At 44.9% G+C, this 23,990-nt stretch overlaps 1 protein-coding gene across 1 annotated transcript; it reads left to right on the plus strand.

The window, feature by feature from the left end:
* The first annotated feature begins 594 nt into the window (after window positions 1-594).
* On the plus strand, window positions 595-22,276 carry GGA2 (golgi associated, gamma adaptin ear containing, ARF binding protein 2). The gene is made up of 13 exons (XM_024744347.1): window positions 595-634; window positions 2,291-2,375; window positions 3,184-3,259; window positions 4,394-4,492; window positions 6,745-6,868; window positions 8,100-8,203; window positions 9,676-9,756; window positions 10,297-10,434; window positions 11,337-11,418; window positions 13,765-13,944; window positions 16,341-16,510; window positions 17,492-17,602; window positions 18,098-22,276. Exons 1-13 carry the CDS (start codon window positions 595-597, stop codon window positions 18,206-18,208), a joined length of 1,401 nt encoding a protein of 466 aa, XP_024600115.1. The 3' UTR covers window positions 18,209-22,276.
* The last annotated feature ends 1,714 nt before the right edge of the window (window positions 22,277-23,990 follow it).

Consider the following 23,990-nt stretch of genomic DNA (forward strand, 5'->3'; position numbering starts at 1 on the left):
TCCCGGACCGGGGCACAAACACGTGTCCCCTGCATCGGCAGGCGGACTCTCAACCACTGCCCCCCCAGGGAAGCCCCTTCTTTTTTTTTTTTTTTTTTTTTTTTTAACATTTACTGAATATGTTGCTACCAACTTTTAAAAATATTCATTTATTTAGGCTCTGCTGTGTCTTAGCTGCGGCATGCAGGATCTTCATTGCGGCATGTGGGATCTTTAGTTGCGGCATGCAGACTTCTTAGTTGTGGCATGCATGCAGGACCTAGTCCCCCCACCAGGGATTGAACCTGGGCCCCCTGCATTGGGAGCATGGAGTCTTACCCACTGGACCACCAGGGAAGTCCCTCTGCCTTCGTTTTGAATAAACTTTTGAAGTTTAAGTGTAGTAAGTCGTGTACATACTAAAGTAAAAGGCAGAGACTATTATCAGATTAGCTATCTTTTATTGATTACTTAATGTTTGCTGCTATACTGAGTACTTTAGACACTGTCTATTAAAAATCTCATGGCTATCCCATGAGGAGGGTACTATTTTCCTTATTTTATAGTTGAGGAAACTGAGGCTCAGAGAGCCCAAGGACATGTAACTAGTAAGAGATGGAGCTGGAGATCCCCATCCTGAAAGAGCAGATAAGATGTGGGCCTTCTGAGAAGAAAGGGATGGCTTCTGTTTTGTGGGGGTGGGAGATAGAAAGATTAAGAAAGTCTTTATGAAGTGGCATTTGAATTGGGACTCGAAAGGTGAACAGCATTTTGAGAGATGGAACATAGGGAAAGAGCTTTGAGGAGGAAAAAGGTGAGGGGCATATGGGAATTGATCATCTAATTCCTTTGCTCTCCTTTGTTGTCTTTTTTCACTTAGGATGGAGTTGGTGGGTGGGAAGATGGGGGATTGAGTACCTGTCCTCTGAATCTCATTGTTGAGTTGTGGGGCACATGACTTCTGTGTGAAATAAAAGTGACTGCTGTCTGGAAAAGTTAAACTCTGGATGACTGTGTAGTCTTAAGTGATCAGAAGGGAGGAGAATTAGTAGGGGCTGGAGCAGTGGGAGGAGGGTTTTGGGAGGAGACGGAAATTCAGAGTGGCCTTGAAGAATGGATAGGATTTTGAGAGGAGAGAAGTGGACGTTCAGGCAAGAGGAATAGTGTCAGAGATGTGACCATAAGAATTACTTATTTGCAGAGCTTGAAAGAGCTTCTCTGTCAGGACCAGTAAGGTATTTCACTGGAGAGCCAGGTAGGCCAGGACAGGCTGGACAGTGGGGAGTAAGGGAAATGTTATGAAAGGGCAGGACGAAGACAGTCTCAGCAGCTCCTTTGTGAGAATGTGGCCTGGTTCAGTCTGCGGGCGGGGCGTGTGGAATGGGCATCCTTGTTGGGTTGCTGGCTGCAGATTCTAGGCAGCAGCAGTGGGAGGAGAGGAAGAAGCTGCTACCATCAAGCACCAGGAAGGATACACACAACCCCTTATTCCAGGAAGTCAAGGATTGCCCCTCCCTTCCGTGGAGCATGGTCTCAACATTAGGCCTTCTGACAATCCCTCTTTCTCCAGGTATCTCCTGCTCCTGGCTGTGCCCTCGTGCTCTTCATGCTCCGTGTCCTCATATTTCATCCGAATATGAATGTTCCAATGGGGGAGACCCTAGCGTGACTAGATCTGGGTTCCTTGGCCATGTGTATGGTAGCAGAGAGAAATAGCATTTTGAGGAGTGAAGACAAGGAGGTCCTCTTGTCAGACTGGATAAGCCACTGACATGTGGAGAAGCTTCTTACATAGGATGGTCAGGAGATTTCAGAAAAAGGAGGCTCAGATTTAGGCCTGTTACTTTGAGGATATGGTGGGAGCCGCTCAGGGCTTCATTGTATGTTCTAGTCTTCCTGTCACATGGCTAAGAAGCTTACAGGTTCTGGCCCATGCCCAGATGCTGGCCCAAGCCCGTCCTCATTGCAGGGCCAAAGTGGGGGAGTCCTGACACGGGCATGAAGAAGGTGCACATAGGCCATCCCCTGCACTGGGAATGGAGCCCCTTTCAGGACAGTGGCTTGTTAACCAGTTGAGCTGTTCATTCAGTCAGCAAACAGTCGCTGAGGCCGTGTCATGGGCCAGACACTGTGCCTGACAGTGATGATGAGTACAAGCCCCTGTCCCTTTCAGCTGTCTGCTCACTGGGTCTGATCCCTTAGAGGTGATGTCACAGTCCTTGGCTGTTGTCATATTTGGGGGGCTAGTGGTGTGGAGAGGTGTTTGTTTCTCTTTATTATACTTTAATTTTATTTTTTATTTCCTTGACAGATAAGGCCACAGACCCAAGCATGTCAGAACAGGATTGGTCAGCTATTCAGAATTTCTGTGACCAAGTGAACACTGATCCCAGTGGGTAAGGTGACTTCACACACATGCTTGACTTTGGGGGCACCTCAGACTGTGCATGCCTTTGTTTCTCAGGATTGTTTCACGTAGCGTAGATTGTTGTTTCGTTTTTTTCTACCTCCATGATCTACTGAGTATATTATTTTTCTAGAAATAGCAAATTCATGTGGTTTTCTAAAAAACAAGTAGTCAGTTTGGAACTGGCAGCTACTTAATACATTTTAAATAGCGTTAAGAAACACTGCTCCTGAGGAGGTCTCTGAATGTTAGGGATAGAATGTAGCTAGGGTACGCAGCCATGTGAAAGATCAGTGTGTTCTCCGTAATTTAAATGCAGTCTTTCTTAAGGAAAAGCAGGGGGAAAAGGGGTAAGATTTTGTTGAATTTGGTTTCTAAAGTATCTGGATAGGAACTTAAGAAATGAGTCAGTCATCCGGATGTTTTATCTCCATGTTGCTGAATATTCATTTTGAAACGAGCAAGAAGGTTGATCACATTTTCTGCTCTAGTGTTAACTGAGCAGTTGTCCTGTGGCAGACAAGGTCTGTGCTGCTCACGACCAAGTTACTCACAGGTCTGGAAGTTGTAGGGGTGGGTTGACTGGGGAGAGGATGGTGTGCCCTGGAAGTGTAGCTATGAGACGGGTGGGTGGGAGTCGGCCGCCTTCAGGGGCTCATGCCTGGCCGTGTGCAGTCACATCCCACCTCTGCTCTGGGACCCGAGCTCCTGGAGGAGAGGGGACTTTACCGGGTATGCTCAGCCACACTGGTGTGTTCCTCTCCGCCCAGAGTCCAGGTGTCTTTGTTTTCCCTTAGCTCAACCCATGCACCTTGGCTACTAGCCCACAAGATCCAGTCTCCACAAGAGAAAGAAGCTCTTTATGCCTTAACGGTGAGTTCGGCGTGACCATTAACCTAAGCTCTCCTGTCTTGAGGCTAGTGTTTCTGTGGGGAAGAGGCTCTGAGAGGTTCGCCTTCACTGGCCTTGAGAAAGCAGGTTGGAGGGAGTTCTGGGCTCAGATTGCCCCATTCTAGATCTGTTTCTGGAGAGTAGTATTGAGCCCGCTTTGCGAGAAGGAAAGGAAAGGAAGGCTTTATTTCTTTTTGCCCTTTTTAGACCCGGGCTGGCAAGGTCAAGTCCCACAGGGCCAGATTGGTAACATAAGTGAATGAGCTGCTGGGGGGGGGACCAAGGAACTGGAGAGCCCATGCCCAGTCTAAAGAGGGCAGCTACAGTGCAGGCCCTGCTGGCTGTTGCCAGGCGTGAGTTTGGGCCCAGTGTTGCTAGGACTTCCGTTTAAGAGAATCTGGGAATCTAGATTTTTAAATATATGAATTCTCTGAATTTTTCAATATTGGTGACTGCTTTGAAATGTTAAACAAGATTGTGGACCAAAGAAGACATTTACAGGCCCAATTTGTCACTCAAGTGCCAGTAGGTAACCCGTAGTTTAACAGTTCTTGGGTATTCCGTGTCCAATTTCCGCCTCTAAGGAGAAAGAAGGAAGTGATTCTCTGACTGCTTTCACCTACCAGAAGGGTCTCCTTAAAAGGTGGAGTGAGGGTCTTCCCTGGTGGTCCAGCGGTTGGGGCTCCATGCTCCCAATGTAGGGGGCTGGGGTTCGATCCCTGGTCGGGGAACTGGATCCCACATGCCGCAACTAGAAGATCCCGCATGCTGCAACTAAAAGATCCCACACGCCACAAAAAAGATCCAGCACATGGCAACGAACATCCCGCGTGCCACAGCTAGGACCTGGCACAGCCAAATAAACAAATAAATATTTAAAAAAAAAAAAGGTGGGGTGACCTCAGAGTACCCCACTGGGCTATTTCCTGGGCACAAACCTGTCAGTTACAAGAGCAAACAGGTTCTTTTTTTTTCTTAATCTAAAAGTGTCACCCTTTCTCCCAATCTTTAGTGTCCTCAGTCTTGAGCCATGATTTCAGCAAATTCTTACCAGGTTTGAAATGAGCCCTGGAGCCAATGGTTTCCCCTTCTCATGGGGGTCCTGTGTCTGCGCAGGTGCTGGAGGTGTGTGTGAACCACTGTGGGGAGAAGTTCCACAATGAGGTGGCCAAGTTCCGCTTCCTGAACGAGCTCATCAAAGTGTTGTCCCCAAAGGTGAGTACCCTGGGCTTGGCTTTGCTCACTGTTCTGCATGCCCCCCGGGTTTCAAACTCCTGTCACCCTTCTTGGTCCAGAGGCAGACCTGCTCATGGATAGAACCTGCCAGGCTGTCCCAGGTTTGTGAGAGCTGAGAGGTGAAAGCTTTCCTCTCCAAGGTGTAGGATGATGGTCATGGTCATCAGCTGATCCCCGCCCTTTGATGGTTAGCATTTTCAAATTCTCCCTTTAAAAATGGCCTTGTAGACAGGTGGTCTAGAGGGGCGAGCACAGAGGGGCCTAGCTGGTGGGCACAGGTTTCCTGGTAGAGATAGCAAGACATGTTGGGTGTAGCTTTAAGTTTCCTTCTTTCCTTGTCTTCTGTAGCTTTCCTCCTGGTACCTGTCTTAGCGACACCATTATCGGGTAACTAACATTGGTGGAACATTCCTTTGCTGCTTCCCAGCAATTCTGATACCAACTTGGTGTCCTGTGATTTAATTCGTTTCTGAAAATAAGTACTCAAAGTTAGGACAGACCGTACAGGTTAAGAGCTCAGTCCTACCTAGATTACACCTACTTCAGACACCAGTCGTAAGTCTCGGGGATGGCCAAGCTACTTGCACTTCTGCCCAACCAACTGCAAGTTCAGAGCTTCCTCTGACCCCCTCTGCCAGGTTCCATAATTCACTAGAAAGATTCACAGAACACAGGAAAGCACTATACTTACTAATATTCTTTTACTATAAAGGATGTAAATGCAAGAGATACATAGGCCAAGGTCTTGGGGGTGAAGGGGGAGCAGAGCTTCCATGCCCTCTCCCGTGGAACCTGAGCATACCACCCTCCCAGCACATCCATGTGTTCAACCAGAAGGCTCTGTGGACCTGGTTGTTTTGGAGTTTTTATCTGGAATTATGTGGGCATGATTGATTTAATCACTGGCCATGTTATTGAACTCAGTCTCCAGCCTCCCTCTCCTCTTGGGGAGGTCAGGATAGGGCTGAAAGTTCCAACCCTCTAATCACATGGTCAATCCCTCCCTTGAAACTAAGTGCCCACCAGGAGTGTTTAGCAGAAACTCAGGTATGGTCCGTGGGGGCTCACTGTAAATAAAAAAAGACGTTCCTGTCACTTAGGAAATTCCTAGGGTCTTTGAAATTCTGTGCCAGGAGGAACTGAGGACAAGGGTCAAATGTATATATATATATACATATATGTATATATATATGTATGTATGTATATATATATTTTATTTCCATAATCCTTTAATTTTAAGAGGATCTTTTATTTTTTTTTTTTATCATTATTATTAATTAATTAGTTTATTTTCAGCTGCATTGGGTCTTCGTTGTTGTGTGCCAGCTTTTTCTAGTTGTGGAGAGCGGGGGCTACTCTTGGTTGTGGTGCATGGCCTTCTCATTGCGGTGGCTTCTCCTGTTGTAGAGCACAGGCACTAGGTGTGCGGGCTCAGTAATTGTGGCTTGCAGGCTCCCGAGCACAGGCTCAGTAGTTGTGGCGCATGGGATTAGTTGCTCCGCGGCATGTGGGATCTTCCTGGACCAGGGCTCGAACCCGTGTTCCCTGCATTGGCAGGCGGATTCTTAACCACTGCGCCACCAGGAAAGTCCCAAACCCCGTGTCTTTTAATTAAAATCAATCACGTGGTGTCAGGACTTACTGAAGCTCAGGTTCATTATGTCTCTGCACAGAAGGAGTTCAGCAAGAGGCAACGTGATAGGCAAGAAGTAGATTTATTAATATAGGACGCCTGTGAGGGATACAAGTGCGCAGGCAAGGTGGCTCTGCCCCGAGAATTAAGTGGGAAAACAGATTTATTTAGAGAGATATACATTCCAAAGGTAGAATGTCTCAAAAGGTGAGAGCAGTCCTGAAATATGGGGTGGTTAGTTTTTATGGGTTGGGTGATTTCATAGGCTAACGAGTGGGAGGATTATTCCAGCTATTTTGGGGAAGGGGCAGAGATTTCCAGGAATTGGGCCACCGCTCACTTTCTGGCCTTTTATGGTCAGCCTCTGAACGGTCATGGCACCTGTGGGTGTGTCGTTTAGCTAATGTATTACAATGAGCGTATACTGAAGTTCAAGGTCTACTGGAAGTCAAATCTTACACCATCTTGGGCCTAATCGGTTCTAACCAGTTTATGTCGTATTCTCAACAGCTGTGTCATTCTCTAAAGGTTACGTCTTGCCGCCCCCTCCTGTCTCACCAAGTCCTTTCCGGCTCTGTAATTCCCTTTCCTTTTTCAGTACCTAGGCTCCTGGACCACAGAAAAAGTTAAAGGAAGAGTCATTGAAATACTCTTCAGTTGGACAGTGTGGTTTCCAGAAGACATCAAGATCCGAGATGCTTACCAGATGCTGAAGAAACAAGGTCTCACTACCATTACTTATGTTGCATTCCCTTTTCACAGTAGTTGTTCCTTCTTGCTTTTTTGTACGCTTTGTCAGTTTGGGGTGAAAGCTGGAGATCTTGTGTCCAGTAGATACAACAATAGAGGCTGACGCAGTAATTTTGATCCCTGGAAATGGGCAGATCGTTCCTTCCGGTTGACGGGAGTTGAGCTAGGTTTGAGGCGGTTGTTGCTGTAGTTACCCTCACTATGCCAGGTTCCAGATTCCTCTAGTGCTAGCTTGTGTTGAGGGTGGAGGCTGACTTGCTAGAGCGTTTCTCTCAGTATCTGCTCTGCTCTCAGCTTTGGGTCTTCCTGTTGCTCTACACCTCAGAGGGGGTCTTATTCCATCGCCTTTCCTGACAGTAGACCCTTACTACTTGTTCCTCAGTGCCCGTAGCCTGGTGGTGGTGGTGCTGGTTCTGCTGTGAGTAAGCCTCAGTCTCAGGCAGGCACGTGTCCCTGGTCTTGGTGGGACCTGTTTGTGATCCTGTTGCATCCCGACTCGGGTCTGGGCCAGGACACATTGCTGCCCCTCTCCCAGGGACACAGGCTTTTCTTTTTTTTCCAGCTGCAGTAGGTTTTCACTGCAAACCTGTTCTAAGGACAACAGGTTTGGTGTCCTTCCCCCAGCAGTGTGAGGCTTTTCTGTCGGGAGAGAAGGATTTCAGTGGGCCATCAGGCTTCTCCCATTCTCTTTTTGTGAGGCCTTTGGAGGATGAGCCTATTCCTCTTGTGTTGTGAGCCCCAGAGTGTGTCCTGTGTAGAAGCTGGGAGTCCATGTTCCTTTTCTCTTGGACTCTGTGGGAGGAGCCTGGATTCAGCATGGACTTATTTTTCTCCCTGTCGCACGCACTCACTTAACATTTTTAGGAGTATTAGGGATTCTACACTAATTTCTGGGCTCTGGGAGGTTGTATACCTGCATTAAATGATCAGTATTTGTATAGTGTAAGGCCCGTTGACCACTGGCATTACAGTCCGGTTCTGCTCTGATTTAGTTGGCTCTGACCTCCCCAACTTTGTACTGGTTCCATGGATTCTTTCATGGGAGGATGCAGAGCCTTGATCATACCCTGGGTGTATCTCTGTAAGGTCAACCAGTGTTTTCCTGGTGGGACATCAGGAACCAGGAGTTTCTGGGCTTTATACTGGATCCTGCTGAAGTCAACGGGTACTTATATCCGTATATTCATGAGTTGCATGTTTTAGGAATCATAAAGCAAGACCCTAAACTACCAGTGGATAAAATCTTGCCCCCACCTTCTCCCTGGCCCAAGAGCTCCATCTTTGATGCCGATGAAGAAAAGTCAAAGGTAAGGAGCTTCTCCCTGACCTTGGTGGCCTACCTGGAGTCTGACCAGACCCCTTCTTTTTTGTTTTTTGAATTTTATTTTATTTACCTTTTTACACAGCAGGTTCTTATTTGTTGTCCATTTTATACATATTAGTGTATATATCTCAATCCCAATCTCCCAATTCATCCCACCTCCACAGATCCCTTCTTTTAGGGACTCTCCTGCAATGTCCCCGACCCCAAACCAAAGTGTGGGAGAGTGTGGGGAGGTGGGTTTTGAGTTCCCTGTGGAGCAGAGAGAGGTAGCTGAAGGTCTGGATGTTTTCTTTGTGGATAGGCCAAATAATAAGTGTCCTGTTCTTTATATCTTTCACTTTATCTGTTCAGTGTTCCTGAGGGAAAGAAGGTATGAAAGGATAACCCTAGTGGGTAATGTGGGTGGTCGGTCATATCCAGAGTGTGGTGTCGGGGGAGGAGAGTGGGCAGTAAAGAATCGGTTGTATGTTGGCTCAGATCTTTTTAGTGTCAGTAAGCATGATCTCACCCATTTTCCTTCCATTTTTGTCTCCCAGAATTGTTGCTCCTCGGACATCAGTAAGGAGAGGGAAGGGAAAAGCAAGGTGGTCCAAACCTAGGCCAAGACCCAGGGATAACTCCAGGGTGCCCCTAAAGGTGGCTGTGCTTTTGGTCATTAGCGTTCTTGGTCCCTCACAAGGTCTGGTGAGTGTAGAACCAGGAAGACTCCAGTCCGAGGATGGGTATCTTCTGGTACCCTCTGCCTTCCAACTGCAACTGTCAGCTGTACTCTTCCCTTGGATCTAGTGCTCACTGTGGGCAGAATGAGCAGGGCTGTGCTGGGTTCTGGGCGGCTTTCCCTCTGGCTCCTCTCCTACGGGTGCTTCACCATTGCAGAGGGTGGGAGGAGCAGGGGAGGAGGTGTGGCATGGACTTCTGAGAAAGATGGTCTTGTGTCAGCTGCTTAGACTCCCTGGCACTCAGTATCTCCACCTGTCCTGCCACCCATCCAACAAAGAGTGAATGACTCCTATACCTATTGGGAATAAGGTGGACAAGATCGCCAAGGTCTGTCACATCCTAGTATGTGGTCCAAGACAGCCTTGGCACTGTTGACATTTTGGGCCAGTTAGCTTTCTTGTTGGAGGTCGTTAGGCACTGTAGGATAGAGTGTGTACAGTATCCCTCTACCCGCTAGATGCCAGGAGTACCCCCAGTTGTGACAACCGAAAATGTCTGCGGACTTTGCCGGAGGTTCCCTGGGGACATCCACCGCCCTACCCCATGGAAGAACCAGTGGTCTGTGGGGATGGTCCTAATCCTTAGGTTACTGTGTCGTTGTGAGGATTTGGTAAGGTAAATGCGTATAAAATGTGCGAGCTCTTATGAGTGCTGATTCTGCTGTTGCTGGTGCTATCAGTCTGGGCCGTTTGACACAGAGGGAATTGGTTTCACCTAGTCTTGTTCCCTCTTCAGCTTCTGACAAGGCTTCTGAAGAGCAACCATCCTGAGGATCTTCAGGCTGCAAACCGGCTGATCAAGAATTTGGTCAAGGAGGTGGGCATTTTCCAGGGGGTTCTGCAGAAGCAGCGCTTGACAGGGGCTGGACAGTGTATATGTGTGTGTGTGCTTGAGGGTGTGGGTACACAGTCGTCTGGGAGAAGGGATGGCCGCCTAGCCCTGAACCGGGGAACAGCTGTGGGCTCCCTGAAGGGCAGCGAGGTGGTGACTGGAAGCAGAAACTGCTGTGTGTTTCTCTAGTACTTCTGTCTAGGAACTCACAAAGCGTTTCACAGACACCAGTTTCCGTCCCAGCGACCGGTATTGGTGTGGATAGAATCCAGGTTTGGGAATTTCTTTTCCAGAGGGATTAAGGCTGGTGGTACAAAGGAGTAGTCCCAGCTCCCCAAACTGAATTGTCTGTCCCAGGAATTCCGGGCCTTGAGCATCTTCTCTACCCGCTGAGTGAACACTCCATTCGCTCCGTGTTTTGGTGGCTTCCCTGAGCTCTCCACAGTGCAGCGCCCCTTTCCCGGCGCTTGTTCAGGCTTTCTTCAGAGCTTCTACTCCCTCACTTCATCCTCTTTCTCCCAAAAGGAACAAGAAAAATCAGAAAAGGTGTCTAAGAGAGTCAGTGCTGTGGAGGAGGTACGGAGCCACGTGAAGGTGCTGCAGGAAATGCTGAGCATGTACCGCAGGCCAGGGCAGGCCCCGCCAGACCAGGCAGCCTTGCAGGTACTCTTTTTAAAACTAAATTTCAGGTGGCACTGAGTATCACTGACATACTAGGAATACACATATATTTCAAGAAGTCATCATACAATCAAAATTTATGTCCCTCACCCGCCCCCAACTTCCTCATTCCCTTCCCTTCTGTTCCTGCATCTCTCCCCATCCCCAGGCAACCACTGATTTGTTTTGATTAGTATATTTTTCCTAGACTCTTATATAAATGGAATGATACAGTATTACACTTTTTTTTTGGTCTGGCTTCTCTTCTCCCCCTTGGCGTTATTATTTGAGACCCGAGATCCATTCTTTTTTTTTTTTTTTTTTTTTTTTTTTTTGGCTGCACCGCTTGGCATGTGGGGTCTCAGTTCCCTGACTGGGGATCAGACCCATGGCCCCTGCTTTCGGAGCGTGGAGTCTTTTTTTTTTTTTTTTTTTTTTCAAAGAGCTGATCTTCCTGTGCTATGCTGGGGAGCGCAGAGTCTTAACCACTGGACCGCCAGGGAGGTCCCAGTAGTGTATTCCTTTTTACTGCTGAGTGGTACTCCGTTGTATGCGTATACCACCATATGTATATCCGTTCATCTGTTGATGGATATTTGGGTTGTTTCCAGCTCTGGGTGATGATGAATTAACCTGCTGTAAACAGTTGTGTACAGGGTTTTGCGTGAGCATACACTTCCCTTTCTCTTGGGTAAATGCCTCGACGTGGGATTGCTAGGTCATATGCTACATGTACAGTTAACTCTTTAACAAACTGCCAAACCATTTTCCAGAGTGTTTGTGTCATTTCGTATTTCTGAAAGCAGTGTAGAGATTTCCCATTTCTTCACATTTACACATCTTGGGATCTTTCTTTTTTTATAACACACTTACTGAGAATTTATATAACAAGCTCTGTTTTATAGGTCGTGTATGAGAGGTGTGAAAAGCTGCGGCCCACCCTGTTCCGGCTGGCAAGCGATACCACCGATGATGACGATGCGCTCGGTATGATGTTTTTTTTCTTTAATTAAAAAAAATATATATATTTATTTTTGGCTGTGTTGGGTCTTTGTTGTTGTGTGCGGGCTTTCTCCGGTTGGGGCGAGTAGGGGCTACTCTTTGTTGTGTTGCTCAGGCTTCTCATTGCGGTGGCTTCTCTTGTTGTGGAGCACAGGCTCTAGGCGTGCGGGCTTCAGTAGTTGTGGCTCGCGGGCTCTAGAGCGCAGGCTCAATAGCTGTGGCGCACAGGCTTAGTTGCTCCGCAGCATGTGGGATCTTCCCGGACCAGGGATTGAACCTGTGTCCCCTGCATTCGCAGGCAGATTCTTAACCAGTGCACCACCAGGGAAGTCCCTTGGTACAGTCTTATTCTTTAGGCATAGACAGCACCCAGGAGTACAGGACAGACTTGGGGCTTCCTGCCTTACTGCTGACGCAGAAACAAGACAGTAGCCCCTAGGTGTTATGGTAGTTGGGCTTGGGGAGGGTGTGGCCTGAGTTGATTCTTCTGATTTCCAGAGGAATCTACTATGTTTGAGCAAGAAATGAGCCGCAAGTCTGAAAGCATAGAAAAGGGTGGAAATTTACCATGTAGATTGGGTGTGAAGGGGATAGAAGAAAGAGCGGCTACAATTGAAGGCTTGAAGAAAGGCTGAACATTCTCAGAGGTCTGAGAAACAGCTGCGAGGGACTCCTTGGAAGGTTTCACACCCAAGGTGCCTTCAGGGGCTGGGTGGGGAGTCTAAGTGGGGATACCAAGTGGAAGGCACAGGGGAGAACTGTAATCCTGTACACAGGTATTGAAACGTTTAAAACTATTTTATTTTATGGAAAATCTCAAAACACACAAAAGGGATTTATTCTATCCCCATGTACTCTTCACCTTTTGTTAATAATTACCAACTGATGGCCAGTCTTTTGATCTTGTTTTATCTGTATTGCTTTCTCCCTCCATCTTCCCCCCTACATCCCCAATTCTATTTTTTTTTTTATTTTAATAAGATCTGGCACCTTATTAGATGTCTGTTCGATGACTGTCTATGCATTTACTTTTTTAAATTTATTTATTTACTTTACTTATTTTTATAGGATCTTAGTTCCCCGACCAGGGATCAAACCCGTGCCCCCTGTAGTGGAAGCGCAGAGTCTTAACCTCTGGGCCACCGGGGAAGTCCTCCCAATTCTATTTTTAAGCAAATTCCAAACATTTCAAAGTAACCAGTCAGTGTTCAGATTTTCCTGGGCATTTTTCCCTCTAATCATTCCTTGTTGACCCTCTTTCTTAGCTTGATTACTAGAGAAATAGATAATATAGAAAGTCCCAAATATCACTCTCTAAAGACAATGTTGAATGGTCCTTCTTTGCTTTTTTTCTACACATGTAGTAATGTGTTGCTGTGGCTTATTTTTACACAAATGAGATAATTTACAAACTGTACTCCACTGTGGTTTTTTATATTACACATCTTGGATACATTTTCATCAATTTATGTAAACTTGCCTGATTCTAATAGTTGAATAATAATTCATATACATATATATATTTAATCATTTTCCTCTTGTGGATATTTACATAGCTTCCAGGTTGGAGGAACCTGGAGTGTTTCTATAGTACAGATTTATAAAAGTAGAGGTGCTCTTAGGTATGAGTATAAACATATTTTCATAGATCCTGTCCCTTTGCCTCTGGCAAGGCTGGAACACTTTGCCTTCCCCCAACAGCCTGAGAGCCTGTGTCCCTGGTGGAGACCACAGAGCTGGGTGGAAATGGAGATGTGCTGGGAGGTCATTCTTGTTAGTACCCGTAGGGGGTTTCTTCCTAGTTTACTGTTTATAACCACTTGACATGGGGTCAGTAATAATTCTAATTTTGGTGGGTTACTTACGTCTGGAGTTTGGTTTTCCATAAATGTTTTTGATTTGTATTCCAAATGGACAAAATCATGAAGTATGAATGAATGGTCAGTGTAACTTGTGCTGTCATCTTCCTAGCTTACATCACGCTGGTGATCATGTATGGGAAACCATCTGACTGAGCTACTTGTTGTCAGAGACTGCCTGACAACTACAACGTTAATTACTTTATTGGGTCCTTATTGTATGCACACATTCCGCTCAGTGCTCTTCATATACTTTCTCATTTAATTCTTGTAACAGCCTATGAGATAGATACTAAACTGTTTCTATTTTACAGTAAGAAAACTGAGGCATGGGTTAGATTACTTGTCTAAAGTCATACACTCGTAAAATATATACATACACACATATACACATGCATATATATTTATTTTTTTCCCCTTATTTTTCACAAAACCTAATCAGATTCCTGGAATTCTCTACAGTTTTTGCCAGTCTTGATATTATTTCTTTGCAGGAATTATATTCCACAGAAAAATATCCCCAGGGAAGTGCCACCAGGTACTAAGTCCTCTCCAGGTTGGTCCTGGGAGGCTGGCCCATTGGCTTCTTCTCCGTCTTCCCAGAATACACCTCTGGCTCAAGTGTTTGTCCCTTTGGAGTCTGTTAAGCCCAGTAAGTACAGTTTCACCCTTTTTTTCCCTTTCTGTTAGATGCCCAGCTTTATCCACTCTGGATTGGTATGGGTGGCTCTTAAACTGGGGAAGATGAGTCGGGGAGAGATACTGCCTGGGGACAGAGGATAAGGCGGGTGGCCCATGTCTCTTAGCTAATACTTTTTTTAGTTTTCTCTGTCTTGGGGTTGACACTGAAGGATATTGGCAGGCGGAATTTAATTAGGGGCCTTGAATCCACTTACGGAGATGATCTTCATTTGGAATTCAAGAAGGGAATGTTCAGTGTGATCTGAGATAACTCAGAAGAGGTGGAATTAGAAAGAAAGGAAGAATTTGGCTGGTGATCCTCTTCCTTTCTAATGATCCTCATTAATGCAGGAAAAGTAGCTATTAACCTCCCTTACAAAGAAAAGGAAACGGAAGGCCCAGCTAAGTAAGGTGAGACTGCCTGTGGTCAGCACACTGGTATGTGAGCGGGAAACAACTGGGGTCTTTAGATCTAGGGCCTGGGCCCCTTCCTTGTGCACAGGGCCTTCCTGTGGCTCAGTGTGGTGAGCTCAGATTACAGAGGGCCCTGGAACCAGGCAGAGGAAATAAAGTCAGCAGTGGGGGCCCTTTGCATACTTACTTTATTAATTTTTATTTAAACATAATAAATGTTCATTGTTAATTTCCTGGTTTTGATAATTGCACTGTAGTTATATATACTACATGGGAATTCTTTGTGTTTTTGTAACTTTTTGTAAATCTGAAATTATTAAAAAACAAAATTAAAAACAAAATTCAATATAGTTTTAGAAAAGATAGAATAGAGCAGAAAATTTAAATCATCTGTACCGTTACCACCCAGAGATGAAAGTTCTGTTAATGTCTTGATGTATTTTCCTGTTTTATCCATGCATGTATGTTTAGTAAATTGTCACCATAGTATATATACTGTTTTATATCCTGCTTTATTTACTATTTTAAGCTATAGCATTGTTTCATGCCCTTATTCTTCAAAACCTTGATTTTTTAAAAATGAATTCATTCTTATGCCACTAACATGTACTGTAACTCATTTATTCAGTTTCCTTCTGAAGGATAATTTGTCTCCAGGTGTTTACTGTTGTAAACAATGTTACAGTGAACACCCATTGCAAAAAATGGAGATCCATTTTTGAAACTTCCCTGATTATTTCATTAGGATATATGCTTAAAAGTGGAAATGCTGGGTGTAGACATTTAAAATTTTGATCTTCGTCACCAAGTTCCTTCCTGGAAGGGTTACCTTTTTCCCCATAACCTCACCTCCATACCTCATGAGTATTTTCAGTCTTTTAAATCTCCGACAGTTTCATTGTTAGACTATATTCTTATAATGTGCGTTTTGATAAGTGATGTTTGGCATGAAATAAGGATTTTCATTAAAATTTTTTCCAGTTGGTTAGCAAGCTGCCTGCCATTTATTGAATCAGCCAGTGATTTTCAAATATATGCTCTTGACATGTTAAATTCTCGTATTTGGGTCAGTTCTGCATGCTGTTTTCAATTGCAATTTTGTACATATCCGAGTATTTGTTAATGCAAATAGCCCTACTCTCCCTTCTTTTTTTTTTTTTTTTTTTTTTTTGCGTTACGCGGGCCTCTCACTGCTGTGGCCTCTCCCATTGCGGAGCACAGGCTCCGGACACGCAGGCTCAGCGGCCATGGCTCACAGGCCCAGCCGCTCCGCGGCATGTGGGATCTTCCCAGACCGGGGCACAAACCCGTGTCCCCTGCATCGGCAGGCGGACTCTCAACCACTAAGCCACCAGGGAAGCCCTCCCTTCTTTTTTAATGGTTAGTCTAACGTATCTTTTCCCAAAATTAACTTACGAATCATTTCTTAGCTAAAGTAGAACGATCCCTTTAGTATTTCCAAGACCTAATTAATTTGAAGAGATCTACTGTCTTTATAGTTTTGTAAACTTAAATATAAGAGATGTTATGTGTATGTAGTCATACAAGAGAAACCAGAAGAATATAGGCCCAGATGTTAGCAGTGCTTATTTCTGGGGAGTATTAAGGGTGTTTTTTATTTTCTCCTTTATGGTATCCTATATTTTCTGTAGTGTTCATACATTATTTTAATCGTAATCATTTCTTGCTCAAAAAAATGCTTGTTTTTTTTTTTCTTAAACTGGTACTGGATGGTCAGATGGAGGGGAGAGATCAGTTTGGAATGTCACAGGAGTCCAACTAGAGGTAACGAGGACTTGGATTATGGTGATGCAGAGGGTTAATTCCAGGAGCTGTTCTGACTGGAGAAGCAACAGGATTTGGTGATAGGTGCACATCTCTTTCAAGCATGGCTGCTCTTTCAGGGGAGTCTGTAACAGTGCTAATCCTTTTGGTTGGGTCCTTCTCTACCAGGCAACCTGCCTCCTCTTATCGTGTATGACCGGAATGGATTCAGAATTCTGCTCCACTTTTCCCAGACTGGGGCCCCTGGCCACCCAGAGGTACAGGTGCTACTGTTGACCATGATGAGCACGGCCACCCAACCTGTCTGGGACATCATGTTTCAAGTAGCTGTGCCAAAGGTGAGTCAGCGGCTGGCCCGCTCCTTTGAATTTTTCAATAAAGGCTATCATTTTTGAACACCAGGTCCTTTGCTGGGATGTTATCTATTAGGTGGAAGGGCTAGAATCTTTACTCGAAGTAGGTTAAGATAAAATGGGGGTTTTGTTGGCTCATTTAACTGAGGATTCCTGAACGTCTGACTTCAGATATGGCTGGATTCAGGTAAATTCTTAAACAGTTCCTTAAGAATCTGTCACTTTCCATCTCTTGACTTTGTTTTTCCTCTCTGGACCCTGTTCTCTCATAGACTCCCTCCACCAAGCAGGAAATGGTTACCAGCAGCTCTAGAGTTACATGGTCCTTATCGCTTTTTATCTCAGAAGGAAACTCTCCCCTGACATGAGGCATGCATATTGATTACCTAAGGAAGGGCTAGGATTGGCCTTGTTGGTGTTACTTGCATACCTTGGACCAGTAACTCATGTTAAGGGGTATGAGGTACTCTGGCCAAGTTGCATGTTATGTTTTTTTTCTCGAGGGACGTAGCTCCCCACAGATTAACAGCCATACCAGAATCACAAGAAATGGGCAAGGGGCCTGTCCTGAAAGGAAGGATTCAAAGCAGACAAAAATAAACTATGTGTTTTCTAATACTCATGGTAATTTTGTAGGGCATGTGCTATTATCACCTCTATCTTATAAATTAAATTATCAATCCAAGGTTCAGAAAGGTTAAATATTTTGCCCCAAATCACAGAGCTAGTAAGAGGCAGAGTTAGAATTCAACTCAAGATATGCTCTCACTCTTCATGCTGCCTCTCAGAAGCCAACCTTTGATCACACAACTTCAGATACATTCCATGTATGAGTGGAAGGGCTTTTGGATCCTTTCATCAATTGGTGGGGTGGAGGCCAAGCTCTCCTGTTCACCTGATCTCCCTCATTAAAGCTGTAGTTTGTTAGGAATGAGTTATATGTTGGATTCTTTTTGCCCCCAATAGTCAATGAGAGTGAAACTACAGCCAGCGTCCAGCTCCAAGCTTCCTGCTTTCAGTCCTTTGATGCCTCCAGCAGTGATCTCTCAGATGCTGCTGCTTGACAATCCACACAAAGTATGTTCTGGTGTCTGTGGTAGCAGGGAAATGGGGGCCCCTGAGCTCTAGGGAGGCAGCTGGGCAGGTGGAGAGGTCTTGCTTTGGTTGGGATGGTGGTAGAATGTCCCTTGCCAGAGTCTGTTTTCCTTTGGGGCTTATTGAAAGATCTGTGACCAGATTGTCATAGCTGGGGACCAAGGGAGTGGTACACAGTCTCCCTAATCCCATGGAATCCTCTGAAAGGGTGAGGCCAGTCTGTCCTCTTAGCTGGTCTCCAGGACTGCAAAAGCGTGGGAGGATTCCCAGGATGTAAGCCTGGCTCCCTTTGTGTTTGTAGTCCCAGAGGGTCAAGGCCAGGGTATGCCTGTCAAACAGTTGCTTGAAGCCCTCACTTGGGTGGAGTTAACATACATATACTGTTACTTGGTGACTACGAGGTGGGTAAAGGCTTTTACTCTGGGCCTGTCTCTGTGTTCACTCCCCACTAATATAACATCTTTTATCTTTGCTCAGGAGCCCATCCGGTTACGGTATAAGCTGACATTCAACCAGGGTGGACAGCCTTTCAGCGAAGTAGGAGAAGTGAAAGACTTTCCAGACCTGGCAGTCTTGGGTGCAGCCTAACTCCTCACTGGACAGACCCTGCCATTCAAGCTTAGGCCAGTGTTACTTTTGCTGTCTAGATAGGACTAATCACAGTGATGTAGTGCAGAGTGCCAAGAGTTCTGTCCTGACATCAGGCTCTGGATGCCAACCTCTGACTTGTTCTGCAGATATTGTGTGTGTGTGTGTGTGTGTGTGTGTGTGTGTGTGGCCCGGGGGCTGAGGGGCAGGCATGTGGGCGGTGTGGGAAATGCTAAAGCATTTCTGATAACCATCTGCTACGATCATATCTGGTTTTGCATGTTGGTGGACACTGATGTCCCTGCCTCAAGTTGGAGGTTTTATAAGCCAAAGTTGTTGTTGTTGTTTTCCATGTATTATTATCTTTTCATTCATCCACTCTGTGCCTTGTCAGCCTTTGAAAGACTTGGTTGCTCCCAGGCTGCTCTTCTCAGGGACCCTTAAAGGGACCTGGTTGGTCTTGGAGCAGAGTGTCTTCTGGGACACTCTCTTCCAAGAAAGACCTTGTCTCCATTTCCATTAGCGAATGCTGCTTGCATGTGTTCAGGAAGATCTTCTAAATGGAATGCTTGTTGCACTGTGTTCTAGGCGAGGGGCTGCCACTAGACCAGAGGACTGCGCTTGGTGGGCCAATCATGTCCTTCACCACTGTGCCTTAGAATTGCCCATAGATGGACCCTTCAGGGCAGAGGGGAAAGCAGATCCCAGGCCTTATTCAGGCCTCAGGTTCCATGGGTCGGGCAGCCTGTCTGGACCCTTCCTCAGGACCCTCATCTCCATCCTCATCCTCTTTCACCACAAGCATTTACCCAGAGCTCTTTGATTGTGACACCATGCCAGTCATTGTAAATCATAACTAACAGGTTCGCCCTGGCCTGTTGACTTCACAATCCAGGATGAAGAACTGTGATGCAAATGAGATACGAAGTGAGTTTAGCAATGAAAAGTGATGACTAAATACAGAAAGTCATTGAATAAATACCCGTGTAGCAAATACACTTTGTGGAGTTTTGAGTAAGTAGGAGATGCAAAGCCTGTTGCATTTAGAGATAATAGGCTTGAAGGGATCATTCATCTGTGGAAGTAAGGAAGACTTCCTGAGGGATGTGGAACCTTAAGAACTACTTCAGTGAAGAGAAGCCCTGAGGATCTGAATGAAGCTGGAAGAGAGGTGGATTCTTGTTACAGTCATGGTGTGAAGGAAGAATTCAGGCCTGCAGTCAGTTAATACTTAGCACCTACAATGTGCTAGGCATTTGTGCATGTTTTACAAGTCTTGCTTGGCCTGGTGGATGGATGAAGAGAGCTGAGCCTGGCTGAGATGGCCTGATGAAGGATGCAAGATCCAAGCAGCTCACCTGTCTGGGTAGGATTCTGCCTCAGAAACTGCAAGGCTCTGTTTGGGGCTCTTTGTCACAAGATCTGGTACTCTACAGTCTGATCTTTTACCTTCTACATATAGTTGGAAATGTGCCAGCACTATAGTGGGGATGAGAGCTGTAAAAAATCAAGGTATGTTACTTTTAAAGCAAATGTGAAAACTCATAAAACAGATAAATTATGGGGTGACTTCTTCATTTGGCATAACTCATAAGGTTCATTTTAATCTAAAATTTTGTGTTCAAATATTCTATATAGCTTTTATAGGCTCTAGCTATTTCATAAAGTCTCCTAGAGGTGCCCATCATAAAGACGATGCCTACCTAGGACTTCCATCAAAAATGGGTGAATGAGGGCTTCCCTGGTGGCGCAGGGAAGTGTTGAGAGTCTGCCTGCCGACGCAGGGGACACTGGTTCGTGCCCCGGTCCGGGAAGATCCCACATGCCTTGGAGCGGCTGGGCCCGTGAGCCATGGCCGCTGAGCCTGCGCGTCCAGAGCCTGTGCTTCGCAACGGGAGAGGCCACAACGGTGAGAGGCCCGTGTACCGCATAAAAAAAAAAAAAAGGGTGAATGAGACCTACACATGAAAAAACCTTTATCACGTAGTTAAAAGGTAGACTCACTGCGTGTGAACATTCTTCTGTCTTCTGGGAGACAGACTCCCAGTGGTGCTCTGCTTAGGTACAGTTGGACAAGGGTAAGGGGGTAGGGAGGTGGGTGTCCTGAAAGTGGCCCTGGTTTATGTTATCAGTGCCTTCTAATTATGAAGTTCAGCGACCACTTAAGAAGAACCAACCTGTATCTTTTATTCACTCAGCAAGTTGTTGTTGACTAGCTACTGTGAGCCGAGCACTGCTGTAGGCACTGCAGATACAGCAGTGATAGAAGGTCCCTGCCCTCGTGGGTCTTCTGATGGGGAGAGACAAATCCATAATGTGTCTGTTGGAGAGTTGGCACTGACCATCCAGTATTTTCTCCTGTCCTGAACTCTTCCTTCGGGGATCCTGCTCATCCCTATTTCTTGACCTACCTCTGACTGTTCTTTTCCCTCTGTCCCTTAAATTTGTTTCCATAGCGTTTGGTCCTTAGGACTTTTCTAAGCATTCTGGGCAGTTAACTACTAGATGGGTGGTAGACCTGTATCTCAGGCTCCCACCTCCTTGCTGACATCAGGTCCCTATTTTAAGCCATCTAATGGATATCTATCTGGAGGTTCCACTGTTGCCTCCAAGTGCTTAGAATGGAACACAGCCGCTTCTCTCATTCTGTCTCTGTTCTTTTATTTGAAAGCACCTATCTAAGCCTTCATAGGTCCTTGGTTCTTGCTTCATCTCCATCCCCCTCAATACTTTTGTCTCGTCTAGTCTATTTCTAAATAGTATCACATCTTGCATTCACATTGTCACTGCCCTGGTTTTGCTTTTTTTTTTTTTTTTTTTTGGATGGTGCCGTAGCCTGCCTCTCAGTTCTCCTCTCAGCGGTTATACTTGCCAGCATCAGAATTCTGTAACATACCTGGGCAGTTGACCCCTGCTGAAAAACTGAATGGCTTCTTAATGCCCTAAAAGCCTTTGCAGCCAAATTCAAGTTGTTTACTCTGGCGTTCGGTGCCCTTCTGTAACTTTGTTTGCTCCTTACCCTTCTGGCGTCATCTGTCAAGAATAGAGGACACTTTGCCAAAGCCACAAGAAAGTCCCTTCATGTTTTGATAATACCGCATTTTCTCGTATCTCTTTGACTACACCTGTAATTAACTCCTTTTGTGTCTTCAGTGATTTAAGATTGGGCTAAAATGCTGCTCTATCTGTGAGCCACTCGTTGAGAGTAGATGAGCTGTGGATTTAGTAACGTTGAAAAAAGGATAAATAATGACCAAAAACATGAATATTACCCATTAAAAATAAAGTAGTGTAAATTGAGAGATCAGACATGAAAGGTTAAAAGCAAAGGTGATATTCTCATACAAATAGTGTGTAGTACAGTGTTCATAAATCACAAATTCTTAGAATATATCTAATATAGAAGGTGCTTACCCAGGCCCGAAATATAAAATTCTACAAACTAGTGTGTTTGTTTTAAACTAAGAAGAAAACAATAGAGTGCTAGCCATAGTTTGTTTCATATTTGTTTTAAGCAGTAACAGCCTGACCTCTTTCATCTGGAAAGAGACGGAGTCAAGTAGATAAGCAGGAAGTATCCTCAGAGAAGATAAGGCCAAGGTCCAGAGATCTCTTCACACATTTAATGTAAGCTGAAATGGAAAAACTCCAGGCTTTTAGTTCCCTTGCCCAATGCATTCCCAACTATGCCATGTTCATTCTGAGAAAGCTTGCATCTAAAAATGTGTAAACATTCTGCTCCTTTGACTTTTATTCTTGAACACTTACTTTATCCCACAGCTAGAGGTACTACTATGATTTTAAAAGCTGAAAAACATTGCAGTATTACAGGCTCCAGATACATAGGCTTTTCAAGTTTGAGGTCTTCTGAAGTCCCAACAGTTTGAAGTAATTAAGTCAACCCTTACTTGTAATTCCATTCTTTAGCTTCATGTACTACCTCTAGCCATGTGACCTGAGACAAGTAATTTGTCCTCTTCTGCTTCCTTCCCTGTAAAGTGCATAACAGGATTGTTTTGAGAAGTGAGTTAATAAATGTGAAGTGACTCCAGTACTTCATAGGACTAAGCTAAGACTCATATTTCATTTACTGTTTGCTTGTCCACCTGGCTTCCAATACATGAACAAACTTGACTTACCCATAACTTTTTTGGCCGTGCCGTGAGGCTTGTGGGATCTTAGTTCCCCGACCAGGGATCGAACCGAATCCTCGCCCCCCTGCAGTGGAAGTACGGGGTCTTAACCACTGGACCACCAGGGAAGTCCCTATGACTATTTGAAGTTTACCTCGTGAAATCAAGCAAATATTTTAATTTTTGGCAAGGTTCAAATTAATACTGAGATGCAGTAAATGTCGAGGATAGAAAGGTAACAAAACTTTGGAAACCTTACGCATAAGTCTAGTCAAAAGCAGAAATCCATAACAATATACTTAGAAACTAATCAACAACACTTCCTATAAAACATTCAGTTAAATTTTGTAAACAAGACTATGTAATTCTAAAATTCATAACCCTGTCACCAAAATCTGAAGCAGATACCTTTTAGTCTATTCTTGTTTTTGAATGCATAGGTAAAATATTAACTTTAAAGCTAGTGGCAGGACTTCTCTGGCGGTCCAGTGGTGAAGACTGCGCTTCCACTGCAGGGGGCACAGGTTCGATCCCTGGTTGGGGAACTAAGATCCTGCAAGCCACGTGGCGTGGCTAAAATAAATAAAGCTAGTGGCATATTGAAAGAATATACTGTGTAAAGCCTTTGGGAATGCAGTCAGCCACATTAATAGCTCAAATGGACAATTGGATCATCTCAATAGATGTAGAAAAGGCATTTTCTCTCATTCGTTGTTTATTCCTAATAGAATCAAACAACCAGCATCATGTTTAATAAGGAAATGACAACAGTGGCTTAAACACAAAGGTTTATTTTCTCATTCAAAAGAAAGCCAGAAATAGTCCCAAACCATTTGTGGTGTCAACTGAAAAAAAATGCACAACTTAAAAGTTGAGAATTTTATTTGGCAGACCTACTGAGAATTGTAGCCAGCGATACAGCCACTCATAGCTCTGAGGGACTGTTCCAAAAAGGTAAGGGAAGTGCCAGGATATAGGCGTTTTTGTTGGGGAAAAAAACAACACTCTCCCCCATGTGTTTAAACATCAAAAAATTACTTTTAATCACAAAAACAGACATCTCAGGTTAATGATTTTAGTGCTTTTCTATGTATGGGAAAGATGCAAGAGCCTGGACTCTGAAATCATTCCTTTGATGCGTCTTAACTATCTAGGGCCAGTATCTTGTTTTTTTTCCATTCTGATTCCCCTCAGAGTACACCACAGGGGCAGCTGCCATGGTTGATGGCTTTATGGCTGCAACATCCTTTGTTTACGGAAGTGGCAAGCGACATTCTTAGGCCCTAAGTCAGCACCCAAGGATGTGCTCCTCAACATTATGTTACAAGCTTTAACTGCTGACTGTTCTAGGCAACAGGAAGGGAGTGGGGGAGCCAGGAATAGAGGAAAACTGCTGACGTTCTTAAGGTTTCCTGGAAATTTTATGTGATATTTGCATTCACATCTTATTGGCTATTTAGTAGCATGGCCACTCCAAGGTGCAAAGAAGGCTAAGAAATTGTCATATTTGCATACAATGCCACACACTTGGCTAAGGAAGAAGGGGAGATTGGATATTGTAACAATTTATCTGTTTACCATAAGACACTATGGCCATCTGTTCTACTGTTTAAAACCAAACAACTCAGGTATTTGTATATACGTATGAC

Source organism: Neophocaena asiaeorientalis, unplaced genomic scaffold (assembly GCF_003031525.2).
Source record: "Neophocaena asiaeorientalis asiaeorientalis breed wild unplaced genomic scaffold, Neophocaena_asiaeorientalis_V1.1 scaffold91, whole genome shotgun sequence".
Classification (NCBI taxonomy): Eukaryota; Metazoa; Chordata; class Mammalia; order Artiodactyla; family Phocoenidae; genus Neophocaena; species Neophocaena asiaeorientalis.

Excerpts from the sequence above, each read along its gene's own strand:
- GGA2 (XM_024744347.1), top strand. The coding sequence starts at position 595 with ATGGAGCTGGAGATCCCCATCCTGAAAGAGCAGATAAGAT. Across the intron at positions 2,376-3,183 it reads GTGAACACTGATCCCAGTGG|CTCAACCCATGCACCTTGGC; the intron begins GTAAGGTGACTT and ends GTTTTCCCTTAG. Across the intron at positions 4,493-6,744 it reads TCAAAGTGTTGTCCCCAAAG|TACCTAGGCTCCTGGACCAC; the intron begins GTGAGTACCCTG and ends TTCCTTTTTCAG.